General features: G+C 42.3%; 1 protein-coding gene across 2 annotated transcripts in view; it reads right to left on the minus strand.

Moving 5' to 3' along the window:
- The window catches only part of C7H16orf70 (chromosome 7 C16orf70 homolog), a 214,550-nt gene that overhangs the window by 96,138 nt on the left and 100,443 nt on the right, over window positions 1-17,969 (minus strand). For both annotated transcript variants that reach the window (XM_029608692.1, XM_029608693.1), the window contains exons 6-8: window positions 14,883-14,962; window positions 2,637-2,731; window positions 199-296 (exon numbers count right to left, since the gene is read on the minus strand). In XM_029608692.1, the coding sequence (XP_029464552.1) occupies window positions 199-296; window positions 2,637-2,731; window positions 14,883-14,962 (273 nt within the window). The remainder of the gene's footprint in view (window positions 1-198; window positions 297-2,636; window positions 2,732-14,882; window positions 14,963-17,969) is intronic.

Raw genomic sequence — 17,969 nt, forward strand, 5'->3', positions numbered from 1 at the left:
AATTTCACTTCCTATGAGACATATTTAGCACTTTTATTGGCTGTGGTGGGATCTCAGTATCCTCGTCACGAGCTCTGGAAAGATTCCGTTTTATCTTTCCCTATACAGCTACAGACATATCAGAAAGCAAGAAAAACAAGGACTAGATTTTTCTATGCTTTTATTTTCTAGTTTACCAAGTAACATAATGGTACTCACTTAGTATCCTGAAGGCTATTTCCATTGTAGATATACATGCGTTTCACGGTTGCACCATGAGGAATTTGTAGAGATGCTAGACCATGGGCAAAATTAGGCTGTATAAGAAGAAAAAAAAAAGCTTTTTTTTTTTGTTAAACATGTAGAGTGAGGCTTATGTATGAATACTCTATTCTCTATGCTTACTGACTAGGTGAGCACCAAGTGAGCAAAATCTCATACAGGAAAACTGCTTGCTTCTAGATCTCTGTGAGCTACTCTCACTGTCCTAGTCCGAATCTGCACCTTCTGCACTTCTCTCTTAATACAACAAGTGGATCAAACAAATGAAAATAGATTGTGAGATCTAAACTACCCCTTTTTCTCTAAGAAAATAATTTACTTATTTATTTTATTTATTTATTTAGTGATTTTTATATACCGCGGCACGTAAAAATATACATCACCTCGGTTTACAGTAAACAATAAATTAGCAACAGGCTTTACATAAATAACGGATTTCAGGAGTGCCTAATATAACTCCTTTAACTATTAAGAACAAATGCATATTCTATTTCAATAACGAAGCAGGAGAATTTAAATGAAATTACTTCTTGTTTCTTCTCCAAATCTCCTCCCCACCCCCAAAAACAACTAAACTTTTCAACCTTACTAATAATGTATTACTAAAGGTCAGTCTTAAATAACTGAGCAAAGTACAGCAGACTGATGTGCATAAATGAACTCAACATAGAAAAGCAAACCTTGATGACATTAGCTATGGGAGAGAGCGTCCCTGACAGGGAAGCTAAAGGTCTATTTTTTTTGTAATGTTTGGCCGTCCGCACTCCCCTTCTGATGCCACAGGCCTCCCCAGCAGCAAGGACGCTGCCATGCTGCCTTTCCCCAGTGCTTCCCCTAGACGCGTGTCATGCGCGTGCAAACTCTTACTGTATCCACATCAGGAAATCTGCTGCATCAACACTGAATGACGTCAGCCCCGGCTGAGTATTTAAACCCAAGCCGGTGCCTCAGCAACAGGTCCCTCCTGCGTTGCAGTGCATGTTACTAATCTGTGCCTTTCTTTGCCTTGTCTTGCCCTGCCTTCTCTTTTTTTTTCCACACTCCTTGGCACAGCATTGGGAGCACATTAAACAAGTGCTGCAGAGGCTCAGGGAGAATCACCTGTACACTAAACTCAAAAAATATACCTTTGAGCAGGATGAGCTACGTTTCCTGGGCTATTTTATCTACCATTGTGGCCTATGTATGGACCCGGAAAAAGTGAAGGCCATTCAGGATTGGTCTCAGTCAGAGGGACTGAAGGCCCTGCAAAGATTTCTAAGCTTTGCCAATTACTATTGGAAATTTGTGCAGGGGTACTCCTCACTGGCTGCCCCTCACACTGCCCTTACAAGGAAGGGCACCGATAGAAACCGCAAACTGAAGAAACTACCCAAGCTTTCCATTGCTTCAAGCAGTCTTCTCTCAAATTGTGCAGTGAACAAGACACACCAAAGGTTTGAAACATTTGTTACCTGATAGAAAATATTAATAACTCATCAGCATAAAATATCCTGGGACCCAGTTAAAAGTCTCTAGTATGCGTCTCCAACACTGAATTTATATGTTGGGAATCGCTTTGATTTATATATAGAAAGATGACTCAGCAGGACAATAAAACAGTTGGATTTTGATGGATAATTTCACTTTTTCAGGTGTGTAATTAATTCTCTTCTATGCAGGGCATACCCATCAGCACTGAAGCTTTTGTACTGGGTCCAAAAATATTTTATGTTAACAAAACATAAAAAATGTGAGGTCAATATTGAAAGCTAGTCGGGTATGTAATTTAGCCAGATACTCGGCAGTACGGCTATGCTGCTGAATATTTGCTTAGAAGTTGCTACTTAGATGCCTCCTCTGCCAGTTTCAATCTGATGTCTGAAATCATATGGCTCCATAATTTTGTAGGACCCACTGGCCTCACATATTAAGATTAAAACCAGCAACATGCTCTCCTTCTTACTAGTGGGGCAGGGCTAAGGATTGTACAAAATGTAGTTTAGTGTGCCACAAGGATTGAGCAAAGTGTGCCAAGAAATAAAAAAAGGTTGAGAAGCACTGCATCAAAGGCACAGACCAGGCCAGTATCAACATTTCACTAGTGTGTCCCTATTTAATAGAATTGCATCCTGGATATCAGTCTCTCCATTACGACCTATCAAAATAGTGAACTGAGTATATACAAATAGGATTCATCATGCTCCACGAGGATGCCCCTTCCCAATGCCAAGATGTGTTCAGCAGACATGCAAACTCTGAAATGCATATTGAAATTTCATGACCAAAACTTCCCAAAGAAACAGGGATTAGATTGCAGTAAAATGATCAACATTTTATAATATATGAAAGTTGTCCTCCCCCATACTATATCCATTAAATATGCAAGTTCTGACCTCATACTTTGGAGTTTCCATCCATGAGTCCAGTTGAAAGGAAAAGGACAAACCTCTGAAATTGAGGTGAAAGAGCTGTTCTGCTGAATTGTACACTGAAATAAATGGTGAAATATGAGTGAGACAGTACATTTATAGCCTGTCCAGTCCAATTCAGGTCTGCACTGGTGGTATATTTTCATGATGTAGTGAATGAGGTATAATGAGAAATTACTACTTACCTGCTAATTTCCTTTTCTTTAGGACAGTCAGATGAATCCAGAACAAGTGGGTTATGCACCTCTACCAGCAGATGAAGACGGAGCAAAGCTGACATCACAGTATATAAACCCCTGCAGTGACATCAGCCTGCCAGTATTCTCTGCAAAAACAACTGTGGACAGACTAACAAAAAACGTGATTAAAAACAGATAACTCAGCCAACAGGAAACACAGCTTGGACAAGGAACGTATTAATACTAGTCTAGGGATTGAACTAACACTTACCAGTAATCCCTATAACACATAGTCATACAAAGGACCATAGTGCAAGTATTCGGCAGCCAAAGGAGGGAAGCTTTTCATCAGATTGTCCTAAAAGGAAATTATCAGGTAAGTAGTAATTTCTCATTTCTTAGCATCCAGTCCAATGAATCCAAAGCAAGTAGGATGTACCCAAGCTACTCCCAAATAAGGCAGAAGGCTGCCCACGGTCCTGTCAAAACTGCACATGCAAAGGCTGTGTCCTTCCAGGCTTGCACATCCAGACAATAATACTTGGAAAAGGTGTGTAAGGAGGACCACGTCGCAGCTCAGCAATTGTCATCGGACGATAGCAATCTAACTTTCACCCATGACACTGCCTGAGCCTTAGTGGGGTGAACCTTAACATCACTAGGTAACGGCTTGTCAGCATCAACATATGCTGCCTTGACTACCTCCTTAATCCAGCAAGCTATTGTAGCCCGCAAGGCCAGCTCTCCTTGTTTAGTACCACCATGAAGAACAAACAGGCAATCCATTTTCCATAAAAACTGAGTAACCTCCAAATACCAGACAATCTCTCTCAACATTCAAGGGTCGCAACAGACAATACTCCTCTACATCTCTCTCTCTGCCCAAACACGGCAGGGAGAGGACCGATTCAAGTGAAATTCAGTGACCACCTTCCGTAAACGGAAGGAACGGCACACAGCTGTATCACCCCTGGAGTCACCTGGAGGAAAGACAAAGCCTACAGCTCAGAAACTCTCTGTGCAGAACAAATTGCCACAAGAAACACCGTTTTCAAAGTCAGTAACTGCAAGGACGGATTACGCATCGGTCTAAATGTAGGACCCTCTAAGAAATCCAAGACCAAGATAAGACTCCATAAGGGTACCGGAACCGCAAGGGAGGACGAAGATGTTCCACTCCTTTCAAGAAACAGGCCACAACAGGATGAAATGACAGGGAATCACAATTTATCAGATCCCTGAAATAGGCGAGAGCCGCTATTTTTATCTTTAAGGCATTAATGGCCAAACCTTTAATCAAGCCATCCTGCAAAAATTCCATAATGAGCAGGATCTTGGCCGAATGAGGAAGAATACCTCAATTCTCATGCCAGGTCTCAAAACACTCGCCAAACCTGAGCATAGGCCAAGGAAGTGAAGAACTTTCTAGCTTAAAGTAAAGTGGAAATCACTGCCACTGAGTATCCATGTTTCAACAAGTGAGCTCTCTCAAGGGCCATACCATAAGACAAAAACGGAGTCAGATCTTCATGAAAAACCAGACCCTGCCTTAACAGGTTCCTGTGCACTGGAAGTCGAAGGGGTGAGTCCTGCAGGAACCGCCGGAAATCCGCATACCAGAGCCTCCTGGGTCAATCTGAAGCAATCAAGAGAACCATCCTTCTGTGGCGCTCTATCCTTCAGATCAATCTGCACAACATGGGCCATGGAAGAAAGGCATACAGCAACTTGTCTTCAGGCCACTCTTGCACCAGGGCATTGATCTCCAATGACTTCAGATCACTCCTGGAACTGAAGAGTCGCGGAACTTTCCCAATGTGAGAAGTGGCCAGCAGGTCTAAAAATGGGGGACCCCAGCAATCCAGAATCAGCTGAAATGCCTCATCTGACAATGCCCATTCTCCTGGGTCCAGACTCTCCCTGCTGAGAGATGATGGTGAAATCATCTGGAGATGTACTTCTGCCCATTCCATAAGCTGATCTATTTCCAGCAACACTTGCGGGCTTCTTGGTCACTTCCAGCCGATTGATGTAAGCCACAGTCGTTGCATTGTCTGACATTATCCGGAACGACCAATCATAAGAACATAAGAAAATGCCATACTGGGTCAGACCAAGGGTCCATCAAGCCCAGCATCCTGCTTCCAACAGTGGCCAATCCAGGCCACAAGAACCTGGCAAGTACCCAGAAACTAAGTCTATTCCATGTTACCATTGCTAATGGCAGTGGCTATTCTCTAGGTGAACTTAATAGCAGGTAATGGACTTCTCCTCCAAGAACTTATCCAATCCTTTTTTAAACACAGCTATACTAACTGCACTAACCACATCCTCTGGCAACAAATTCCAGAGTTTAATTGTGCGTTGAGTAAAAAAGAACTTTCTCCGATTAGTTTTAAATGTGCCCCATGCTAACTTCATGGAGTGCCCCCTAGTCTTTCTACTATCCGAAAGAGTAAATAACCGATTCACATCGGCCCATTCTAGACCTCTCATGATTTTAAACACCTCTATCATATCCCCCCTCAGTCTCTTCTCCAAGCTGAAAAGTCCTAACCCTCTTTAGTCTTTCCTCATAGGGGAGTTGTTTCATTCCCCTTATCATTTTGGTAGCCCTTCTCTGTACCTTCTCCATCGCAATTATATTTTTTTTGAGATGCGGCAACCAGAATTGTACACAGTATTCAAGGTGCGGACTCATCATGGAGCGATACAGAGGCATTATGACATTTTCCGTTTTATTCACGATTCCCTTTCTAATAATTCCCAACATTCTGTTTGCTTTTTTTACTGCCGCAGCACACTGAACCGACGATTTCAATGTGTTATCCACTATGACACCTAGATCTCTTTCTTGGGTTGTAGCACCTAATATGAAACCCAACATTGTGTAATTATAGCATGGGTTATTTTTCCCTATATGCATCACCTTGCACTTATCCACATTAAATTTCATCTGCCATTTGGATGCCCAATTTTCCAGTCTCACAAGGTCTTCCTGCAATTTATCACAATCTGCTTGTGATTTAACTACTCTGAACAATTTTGTGTCATCTGCAAATTTGATTATCTCACTCGTCGTATTTCTTTCCAGATCATTTATAAATATATTGAAAAGTAAGGGTCCCAATTCAGATCCCTGAGGCACTCCACTGACCACTCCCTTCCACTGAGAAAATTGTCCATTTAATCCTACTCTCTGTTTCCTGTCTTTTAGCCAGTTTGCAATCCACGAAAGGACATCGCCACCTATCCCATGACTTTTTACATTTCCTAGAAGCCTCTCATGAGGAACTTTGTCAAACGCCTTCTGAAAATCCAAGTATATTATATCTACCGGTTCACCTTTATCCACATCCAATCCTGCAGCCTATTGCTGAACTGCAAACATGCCAATCGGACCGCCTTGGCTTCCAGCCGATTGATATTTCACAGAGACTCCTCTGCATTCCAGCGCCTTTGTGCCATCAACTCCTGACCATGATCACCCCAACCAAGGAGGCTTGCATCTGTGGTCAGAAGTAGCCAGTCCAGTGGTGCTAGAGAAACTCCTTTCCTCAGATTATCTGCCTGCAGTTCACCACTGCAGTTGGGAGGAGACTTCCATTGGCAGGAGGAGCTGAAGTAAATAGTCCTGAGACTGCAGGTTCCATCGAGACATTAGGGAGCTCTGAAAAGGAATATTACGCGCCCTCGCCCACGGGATCACTTCCAGGATCGTTGCCATTAAGCCAAGTATTTGAAGGTAAGACCATACAATGGGGCGCAGAGTGTTCAATTACAGACATAGCTGTATCATCAACTTCTGAATTCTAGATTCCAGCAGGAAAACTGTGGCCTGCTTCGTGTCGAACTGAACCCAGAGGTATTCCAACAATTGAGCAGGCTAAAGACTGCTCTTGGCCAGTTCACCACCCTGCCAAGTTCCTGCAACAGGGAGATCAACTTGTGAGTCACTCTACAGCTCTCTTCCAATGACTTTGCTCAAATCAGCCAGTTGTCCAAATATTGGTGTACGAGGATTCCACCCTTTCTCAATTTTGCCACCACTACCACAATTACTTTGTAAAAGATTCTTGGGGTGGTGGAATGGCATCCCAGAACTGTGAACCACAGAAAGCGTTGATGCTCTACTCAGATGGGAATATGAAGAAACATCTTGGACAGATACAAAAAGAGATCAGAATTTCCCCCAACTATATGGCCATTATTACCAACCGCAATGTTTCCATGTGAAAATGAGTTAGCCACACGACGGCTGACATGTTTGAGATCCGGGATTGCACGAAAGAAGCCCTCCCCTTCTTGGGTAAAATGAAATAAATGGAATATCATCCTGTATTTTCTTGAGATGGGGGCACTGAAACCACAGGCATCAGACTGAGGAGCCTTGCCAATGTAGTGTCCACTGCCTGCTTCTTCTGTGGCGAGTGGCAGGGAGATACTAGAACATGTCCCGAGGAACACTGCAAAACTCCAGCGCATATCCTTCTCGTATCACCTCCTGGATCCTCTAGTACCACCTCTCATGTTAAAAGAGCGTGGAGTCTGCTTATCCTCTGGCAAACGAGGAACTGGAGATTTGTCCCACTTACTGGCCATTTTCTCTAACTCGCTCCCAAATAAGAGCAAGTTGATGAGATTAGCTTTGGAGGTCGCATTGGCTGACCAATTTCTCAGTCATAACTGACGCCTGGCTGCTACTATGGAAGCCACTGAAGAGCGGACCAAATCACAGCCTGCATCTGCCAAAAATGCAGCAGCTGGCTCCATAACTGCCCTGAAAATCACTCTAGAGTCATTGACCTCCTGGGAGAGAAGCAAACAAGAGCAAGCCACCAGGGAACACAAAGAAGCAATCTGCAAGGTCATTGCCACTGCATCAAATGCTTGCTTAAGGATAGTCTCAATCCTTCTATTGTGCGCACCCTTCAAGGCTGTTCCTTCTTCCACGGGAAGAGTAGTCTGTTTGGAGACTGCACAAATAAGTGCAGCTACCTTCGGAAAATGTAAAAGCTCTCTTGCCACTGGATCCAGAGACTTCCAAAACTTGACCCCCTTTGAAATTAGCCTCTGGAGCACACCACACAAAATCAATCAATTCTTGAACGGTCTCCATCTTTTCGACTCAGACCCAGCGTCTGCCGCAGGAACTCTGAACATTTTCAAGGACTGGGAAATCAAAGCTGGCAATTCATCTCTATGAAAGAACTGTAGTACAGTTCTATACTTTTTTTTAAATTTTATTGCATTTTACACTTTAACAGCATTAACATGCTACAGAAAACAGGACAAATGGTTTCTCAATTATTTAAAAATATATTGATTAAACAAAAGACAGGAAATTATTTATCCATTTATCCTTAGGTACATAGGAAATCAGGAGATCCACAATTCAACAAGAGTGCTTTTAAGGAAATACATATCAAATTCACTCATACATTATATATACTGCTAAATCTAACTAATACCCTCAGGAGGTTGAAGGGAATCCAAAAAGGTAATTAAATGGGATGGTTCAAAGAAAATATGATGTGTATTATCATTTATAACACACTTACATGGAAAACGGACTATAATTCATAAACCCAATTGTCTCGCTCAGGGACATTGAGCCAAAAATTTCTTCTGTCTTAATTGTGTTGCCCTAGATATATCAGGGTAAACCCAAATTTTCTGGCCTAAATATAGAATATCACGGCTGTGCAGGGATAATCTAAGAATGGTATCTCGATATGAAGAAAACAAAATTTACTAGCAAAGTTCCACGACTCTCTACTTGGTTACCCCCCCGAAGACTCAAATATTTCAGTCAGATTCATTGTTGAAACTTGAGGCTGAAGTAAAATTTTTTCATTTTTCTCAGAGTTCACATAATAAATCCTTGAAATAGGTGGCAATGCTTCTGATGATATGTGTAATATTTCTTGCATATAATCTTTAAATTGATCTCTAGGAGAGATCAGTTTAACCTTTGGAAAATTTAACACTCTCAGATTCAAGTATCTTACAGAGTTTTCCAGATTTTCCACTCTTTTAGATGTAGATAGTTCACCTTGAATTAAACCATTCTGTATTTGTTGCATTTGGACTACTTTTGAATCGAGATTTTCAATCTTCGAGGATTGTAATGAACATGACTGAGTCTCTTTCAAAATGCCAGAAAGTGCAGTTATAGAACGCTCCAGAGAACTTAATGCACACCAAACTGTATCAAGAGTTATCACCGGGGGTTTCACCGGCAATATCTGAACCATTGAACCTTCTCCAAAAGGAAAATTTTTACTCACAGTCTGCGTGGATTCCACTGCATAACTCCTGACAGGAGTAGAAGTTAAGGCAGAGTGGTTCAATTTCTCTTCCTCCAGACCCGTTGCTTTCGAAGAATCTTTCATTAGATTAACTGGTATAGACTCTCATTTCACCCCGCTCAACGTTCGCTGTCTTTTCCACCTCGTGGGCAGCTGCTCCCAAGAACGCCATCTGTTCTGGCAGCATGTCCGGACCGGCTGCGTTGGAGCATGCCGGGGGGGGGGGGGGGGGGGGGGGGGTAGCAGGTGCTCCAGGGCTTAAAGATATCTCGTCCCATAACGCCAGATTGCACTCATTACCAGCGTTCTCAGCGGACCTCTCATCTGGAGAAATAGTATCCAACGTGGTGAGTCTGAATAAGGGTAAGCTGGGGAGAAGCCAAGGCTGCCTCTCTCACTCTCCCCTTTCCTCTTAGTATACGGCATCTTGTCAAGAAAATTCAGTAATGCCGACGGCAGACTGGAGCTCTCAACACCACATCCTCCCCTCAAGACGCCATCTTCAGTTCTATACGGTTCTAATCCTGGAGGAATTTCACCATCCTCAAGAGAATCAGGATTGGCGTCATCATCCGTGCCATCTGGACCTCCATCAGGAAGTCCCGCTGACACTCTACTATTAAGCACCGGAGTACTCCTAAAGTAGGGAGATAACTCATGTTTTACCATTAAATCACCATAAATGAATCATAATAGCCAAGAAATGTACAGGCCAGTGTACTAAAGGCCCCAGACATTGTCACAGAGAGAGAGAAACTACCTTTGCCCAGGTGAACCTTAAATAACTGTCTCAGTGGAAACAAAAGGCCTTTCCCTGATACACTGAAGGATACCTTATTAAGATGTGCCTGTTTGCAAATGTTTGCCTAAATAAAAAAAAACCAGAGACACAATACGACTTAAGCTCATAAGCAGGAGTCATGGATGAGCCAAAGCAGAGTCTGGAGGTCACAAAGACCCCCAATCCTTGGAAGGGGGGGGGGGCAGTTTGAGACAGAGGAAAACATTCTGGCATAACAGCTTGGCATATAGATGCAGCAGTTCTCCCCCCAAAGAAATGGGGAGGGGGAAGAAGACCTGCAATGTGGCAGGACCCGTCTGAGGAAATGGGGAGGGGGAAGAGACCTGCAATGTGGCAAAGACCCTCCACCCACATGATTATGCATGAGCTTATGCATATTTATCAGTTGGAAAGTATAAGACAGGGGGGCAAAGAAGAAGAAGGAAGTCCAGGAAAAAAAACCCTGGGAGCGAAAACCTGAGCGAGACCCAAAAAAGCGAAGGACTCCCTGGGAAAGCGAACCCTGAGGAGGAATCCTGAGAAAAACCCTGAAAGAAAAGAAAGGGGAACCTGAAGCAGATCTGCAGCCCTGCTATCGAGGAGGGAGAAGACTAGGTGTGGCCAAGAGATCGGGACAGGAGATCAAAGAGAGGAGACACCCAGCTCAGGTGCAGAGAGTGACAAGGAGTCTGGGACGGTGAGGGGCGAGAGCAAACCCAGATAGCCCGGTAAGTATCTGAACCAGAAGCAAGTCTCCTTCTGGGACCGCCTGCTCCCTCTGCCAGTACCGAGCCCAGGAAGCAAGCTTCACCTCTGCCCACATTCTCCAGACCTCCAGTCAGTGAACAGAGAGGTATCGCCTGAAGAGGTAATCAGGGGTAAGTTAGCCATAAGTATTAATATATTAAGCAGACTAAGATTTATAGCATGTGGTTACCACTATGATACAGAACTTTCTTTAGGGAAAACTGGTGCTTAGGGGCCAGGATGTTAGAGGCAGGAATTGCTATTTTCTAAATGTTGAACCTTGCCGAATCTGATAAATAAAGTCTATTTCTGAGGAGAATACACATTGTCTTTTCCTTACTTAGGATTGCAAGTAAGGTGGGAGGGCAATTGGAAGTATCCTATAGCAGACAGGTCCCTAACACCCCTAAACTTGCTTACAGTCACTCCCAGCCAGGATTCTGCCTGCGAACTGCTCTAGGGATGTTAGAGAGGGCTGAAAATTGCACCTTGATAAAGGATTGCAATCCCTGGAAAAGCTCTACCCATGAAAATGTAGGAGCATCCAATCCCGGAGGCACTTCACGCATACTGAGGAATCAGTTAGGAGAGTTCCAAATTCTGGTGCCCCAACTTAGCCAACTTGACCCAGGCCCATATCCGGCTGGGAAGAAGCAGTGAAATTAGAGGAGGATAATTCTCCCTGAGCCTCCAAACAGCGCTGACACAAGTTAGTGGGCACGCCTGGCTGAGATGCCTGAATATGACAGGCAGTGCAAACAGAAAGGCCCTTAGGTTTCTTAGGCATAGGCACCATTATGGCTGATAAAGCACTTGAATGGTGCCGAAGGCATGTGTCTATATATATATATAGTTTAATTGTGCGTTTAAGCTATTACAGTGCTTATTTTTGGGATGCCTAGGTTTTTTCGATGTTAAAAAAAAAATAAAATATATATATATATATATATACACATATATATTTTTTTTTAACATCAAAAAAACCTAGGCATCCCAAAATAAGCACTCTAATAGGTTAAACGCACAATTAAACTTGTACGCACAGGAAAGCGTGTGGCCACTTAAGGCGATGCTTAACTTAGACACACCGAATACAAGGCCTGACTAAGCGTTCAAAAACTGGATGCACAGCTAGACGCATACGCCGAACCAACAAGCCTGTAGAGGGCAGCTTTAGAAAGCACGCGAAAATGCCATTGCGGCCTACCACGTGGCATGCAATGAAAAAGGCTCAGAGCAGGGCCTAGCTCTCAGAGGCTGCTCACGTCCCTCGACCTCCCATGGAGTAGGACGAATGTCGGAATGGCGAGCCAAGCACGGAGACTGGAAGGAGGAAGTCCTACGCTACAAAAGCTTCCTTTTACATCTCTGTATGTGTATATTTATACATATACATATGTATACATACACACACACACACACAGAGACGTAATATATATATATTTTTTAAAACACCTGGCTGAGCACAGAGACAGTCTCTGACTGCGGGGGGAGACGGCATATGCCATCACCACCATGCTCGGCTTCCTGCACCCATTGCCTTTTAGTCGCTTAAGCAGCTAAATCCACGTTGTTTGAAAAACCAGCTACTGGACCAAGGCACTCATCTGAGGGACCACGGAAATCACCTCAGGGATTCTCAGCTGGGGAAGGGACCTTTTGGTATCACCTCAGGAGAGCGGAGTGAATGTAATATCCTTAATTTTCCTTTCTCAAAATGAAGCAATCCCCAGAAGGGAGATGCACGTCCACCATCTGCTGGAGATGATGAATACTGGCAGGCTGATGTCACTGCATGGGTATATATACTGGGGCGGATTTTAAAAGGCCCGCGTGCCGGCGCGCGTAAGTCCCGGGGCTTTCGAAAAGGGGCGGGAGGGGGCGTGTCCGGGGGCGTTCCCGAAACGACGTGGCATTTCGGGGGCGGGCCCGGGGGCGTGGTCGAGGCCTCCGGACCAGCCCCCGGGACCGGAGGACGGAGCAGGGCTGCCGGCCGACGTGCGCAAAGTTAAGCCTTCTGAAAGCAGGCGTAACTTTGCCGACAAAGGTAGAGGGGGGGTTAGATAGGGCCGGGGGGGGTGGGTTAGGTAGGGGAAGGGAGGGGAAGGTGGGGGGAGGGCGAAGAAAAGTTCCCTCCAAGGCCGCTCCAAATCGGAGCGGCCTCGGAGGGAACAGGCAGGCCGCGCTGGGCTCGGCGCGCAGGTTGCACAAATGTGCACCCCCTTGCGCGCGCCGACCCCGGATTTTATAAGATACACGTGTATCTTATAAAATCCAGTGTACTTTTGTTAGTGCCTGGTGCACGAACAAAGTACACGATCGCATATTTTTTAAAGATCTACCCCACTGTGACTTCAGTTTGCTCAGTCTCCATCTGCTGATAGAGGTAGCATAAACCACTTGTTCTGGATTCATCTCACTAGATGCAAAGGGAAAAAAAAAAAAGAGTATTCGCTGAAATACATGGAAAACATCCCATGATTCCAGTTCAAGAGTTCCCTACAATTGTTTTTAAATGGACCCAATACCAACCTCTGTTGCTATACTAACTCAGTCTATCTAACCCAAAGCTTTTAACTATGCTAGACTTCTTGTTCCCATGACAGTGGATGAAGATCTTGCAGCTATATCAAAAGTGTCATAATTAGATCTTATTAAATGCTTTGAGCACTCATCCGCTTCCAGAAAATGTTGGGAAAATTTGTCTTGAAGGTCTGCTGGAAGAAGAACTGGGGTATCTTTATTTGTAAAATTCTGTATTACTACTGACACCTGGATTCATAAAGCCACAATGTTTTTTCGTGGGAGGGGCGCACTATCACGGGGGGTGTGTTCATAATAGTGGGCCCCCTCCCCCAGAAAGTCTCTCTGCTGTATCGCCGCATTGTTTTGTCTCACGGCAAAACACCATGAGGCAAAATGCTGCGGCATCGTCCCTTTTCATGCTATGTTGGCTCCCAAAGCATGGGGCTGCCATCGCCTTGAAGGACCAAGCCAGGAAATAAAATCGGCCCAAAAATTGTGCAGGGATCAAACCCAACTCACTCCTCAGCCTGGGGACATCATTTGAGGGAGCTGCAGCATCCAAACCCCAAAAACATAAGTACAACTTTGCAAGACTACCCCCAGCCCCCAAACCAAATAAAAAGTGCAAAAATATTCTTGGCATAAGGTCCCTACCCCACCCACCTTTTCATAGAGAACAGGGCTGGCAGGTGCCCCCGCCCCCACAGGACTCCCCCCTCTGATATGAATAAAAAAGCCTTGTTTGTATATAATGGTTCCCGCTCCCCTCCTCTGGACTTCTAAATCCAAAGAATTGGGTTCAAAGTGGAAAGCTCCCCCCTAACACTCCTCCCGCATCCCATTAGTTCAAAAATACGAAAGGTTACATCAGGGGGGTCCAGGAGAAGAGTGGAATGGGTAATCTGTTTACTCTTTCAAAATGTACAAAAACTAGGGGACACAAATTACTAGGTAATATATTTAAAACTATTAAAAAAAAAACCTATCAACCTTTTGGATCCTGCCAAGTTCTTGTGACCTGGATTGGCCACTGTTGGAAACAGGATGCTGGGCTTGATGGACCCTTGGTCTGATCCAGTATGGCAAATCTTATTTTCCAAAACACACACACACACATTTACAAAATTTAATAGCTGCAGATATTTTATTATCAGAGGATAATAATTTCTCGGTATCAAAGATTTTATTTTTAAACTGCACTCTTACAAATTCCTATGATTTGAGAAGTAACAAAAACTATGTTAAGCAAAGGGAAAAACTGACCAAATCCAGCATATAGTACAGCATGTCATTCTGTAGTGAATTGTAGAAAGACTAATATAATTTTTAAAAAGTGATGTGCAACTAAGTAATCAGATTATAAATTCCATTTTATGGAATATTCACTAGTGTACACAGAGGATACAGCATCTTTATCTTATGGCTTTTACCCCTTTTTTCTTTATCATCGACCATCAGATCCCTTCCACTGATGACATATCCGAGTGACCCTAGGCAACAAAAGCTGCCCAAGAGTTGGCGGAGCTCCTCCTCTGAGGGACATGCTCAGTGCTACTCTAGGCCAGCAGGGACTTCCACAAGCACAGCTTTCAAAACAACACAATCATCTGGATGAAGTCAACAAAAGAAATCCACTGAATTCTGGAAATAACTGATCGCTGCTTACCTCCTGGATGGGTTGCTCCAAAAGACTGATCAATCTGTTCTATTGTTGGAGCTATTGCTTGAGAGTTAAAATGGACACCGCTACAGAAAGTAAAACATGACAGTCATTGATTCACTATGAAAGGTTTGATTTGCTTTATACATTAAATCATAACATTTGAATATAGACAGTAAGGTTACAGCGAGAGCAGAAAATGAGAAGAACATTTTCTTTCAGGTCTTATTCTACAATAATAAAGGCAACAAAAATCTAGCAAACAGAAGTATAAAAGTTGATTATCTTACTAGCACCTCCTCTGATACTAGCATCCATGCTAAACCTCTCATTTTGAGGAGTCAAAAGGTGTTCAAGAACTGAAAATAAACAGGGAATATTTTAAGATTCCTATTGTTTATAGTTTATTGTTTTTCTATACCATCACATCGGCAAGGCCTTCACAACGGTGTACAATTATATTAACAGAGGAAATACAATAAATTAATAAAAGAAATAACAGCTAACATTACTAAAAAGATGAAGCACAGAAAATGTTAGCTGCTAAAAATAACATCTTAATACAATCATATCTAAAAAACAGATTACAGTAAAATTTCATAAGAACATACAATAAGAATAACTAAAAACTACAAATACTTTAGTAAAATAAAGATTATATTAGTTCAAAGAAAAGAAAAGAAAAAGGATAAGCCCATAAGTTTCTAATGCTCAAACTCTATATAGGCACATTTAAACAACCATGTTTTCAGTTCGGCCTTGATGTTTTTCCTGTCCGCTTGTAATCTCAATTGAGTAAGTAACGCATTCCACACTTTTGTTCCCGCAATTGATATTATACTCTCCCTTACTTGGATAAGCTTTGCAGATTTGATAGTCAGAACTGTTAGAAGTCCTTTATTAGCTGATCAAGTTTTCTTGAGGAATATGCAGATGCATAGATGTATTCAGCCATTCTATGCTCTCTCCATAAATAATAATATGGATTATACATGCTGTTTTGTATTGAATCTGATAAAATATTGGAAGCCAGTGAAACGAGATCAGAGTAGAAGTTATATGGTCGCATTTCCGTTGGCCAGTTAATATTCTCGCGGCCGCGTTTTGCAATACCTGAAGCGGTCTAATAGTAGAAGCTGGAAGTCCCAAAAGCAGTGTATTGCAGTAGTCAATGTTTGCAAAAATCAAAGCTTGTAAAACAGTTCTAAAATCATATTGCTCTAAAAACGGTTTCAGCTTTCTTAAGTTAGTAATTTAAAATAGCCATCTTTTAGTTTGTTAGGTATATGTTTCTTCATGGAAAACTCTGTGTCTAGTGTGACCCCCAGATCCCTAGTAAAGAACGAGGGTGTTATCCTAATATTATCATCTAATACCAGATCAAGTAGTATATTATAACTACATTTTCGCTCAAACAACACTATTTCTGTTTTGTCCATATTTAAAATTAACCTCAAATGCTGTAATAGTTTCTTTATAGCAATTATGTAAACCTTAACTTCGAGTGTGTGCTCTACAGAATTTTCAATGGGGACTAAAAATTGGATGTCGTCGGCATAAAGAAAAAATTTTACACCTAGTCCATTGAGAAAATGACAAATTGGTAAAACATAAATATTAAAAAGTGTAGCGGACAAAATTGAGCCTTGGGGAACTCCTGTTTGAAGGAGAATTTTATTAGAGTTTTTAGAGTTAACTTGAAAAGAGCAATTTGTTAAAAAGGATTTAAACCATTTTAATGGTATGGCCGTGGTACCTATTTCTACTAAATGACTAAGTAAAATTTCGTGGTCCACCGTGTTGAAAGCATATATTTGAGCCACTTTCAACTCTTGCAATTAATTTGCAAGAACCTGTGGCTCTTACCTGCATATGTATAAGAGTTTTCTACTTGTTCACCAGTGGCTAATTAAGATCATAACAGAAGATGAAATCGTTCAAACTGCTATGGAATGACATCTTAAAATGTTTTTAAAACAAAACTGAAGTTGGTGCAGGCCCACTCATGGTTTGAACATTGCCACTGTTTCAAAAGTTAAAGATGTTTGACTAGCTCTCTTAATAAATGCGTATCTGAGGCTATTACTGACTGTTTCTTGGTCAATCTAATACATTGGATCCATCAATCTGGAGCGATGTATTAAGAAGGGGACTCCATAATCTCAATAGCTCCCCATCCCTGCCAAGTCACATTAAGCTCCAACAAGGAAGTCTGTGCTAACCTCAGCAACAGTGGACATGAAAAGAAATTAAAAAAAAAAATGTTTACCAGGCGTATATTTTGATACAATTTATTCCCATTCCAATGGTAAATTGTAGCAGTGGTTAATTATTTTGAATGGTAAATTGCAGAGATTCTTTTGCTCTATCAGATTATATTGCAGTGTCTTGAATTGTTCTTGGAGAGCATAACCCTGCAAATGGCTTGTGTTCAATGAAACAATTATCAAATGATGTTACATATGAGCTTTTGAAACCACACAAATCTTTTCTGATATGTGACCAATTCAGAATCTAATATTTCACAGGACAATACTGTCACAAAAACTTGCTCAGAAAACAAAACCAAAGTTTTGATTTAGTTGCATATAGGAAAGATTAAACTTTCACATGAGATTGAGGAAAATACATAAAATTTATCACCACACAAATCCTGCTCCTAGGATGATAAATCTATATCAGTGCTTCTCAACTCAGTCCTCAGGGCACACCTAGCCAGTTTTTCAGGATATCCACGATGAATATGCATGTGATAGCTTTGCATACAATGGAAGCAATGCATGCAAATCTATCTCATGCATACTCACTATGCATATACTGAAAACCTGACCAGGTGTGCCCCGAGGACTGGTTGAGAAATACTGATCTATTATGATCTCCGTATTTCAAGTCAGCCCACAAACCAGCCAGTCAACCTGTCTTATTGTATCATAAATCTCCAGATGCTATTAAAATGGATTTGACTGTCAAAATGCCTAAATATTCAAAACTCTCAAAAACATTTCTTCAGCAGAATGGCAAGGGACTTTTTACTTCATAAGACATGGCCCTAGCATAACTTTAACATCTTAAATCACTGTCACAGCATAGGTG

The sequence above is a fragment of the Rhinatrema bivittatum genome, chromosome 7 (assembly GCF_901001135.1).
Source record: "Rhinatrema bivittatum chromosome 7, aRhiBiv1.1, whole genome shotgun sequence".
In the NCBI taxonomy this organism is placed as follows: Eukaryota; Metazoa; Chordata; class Amphibia; order Gymnophiona; family Rhinatrematidae; genus Rhinatrema; species Rhinatrema bivittatum.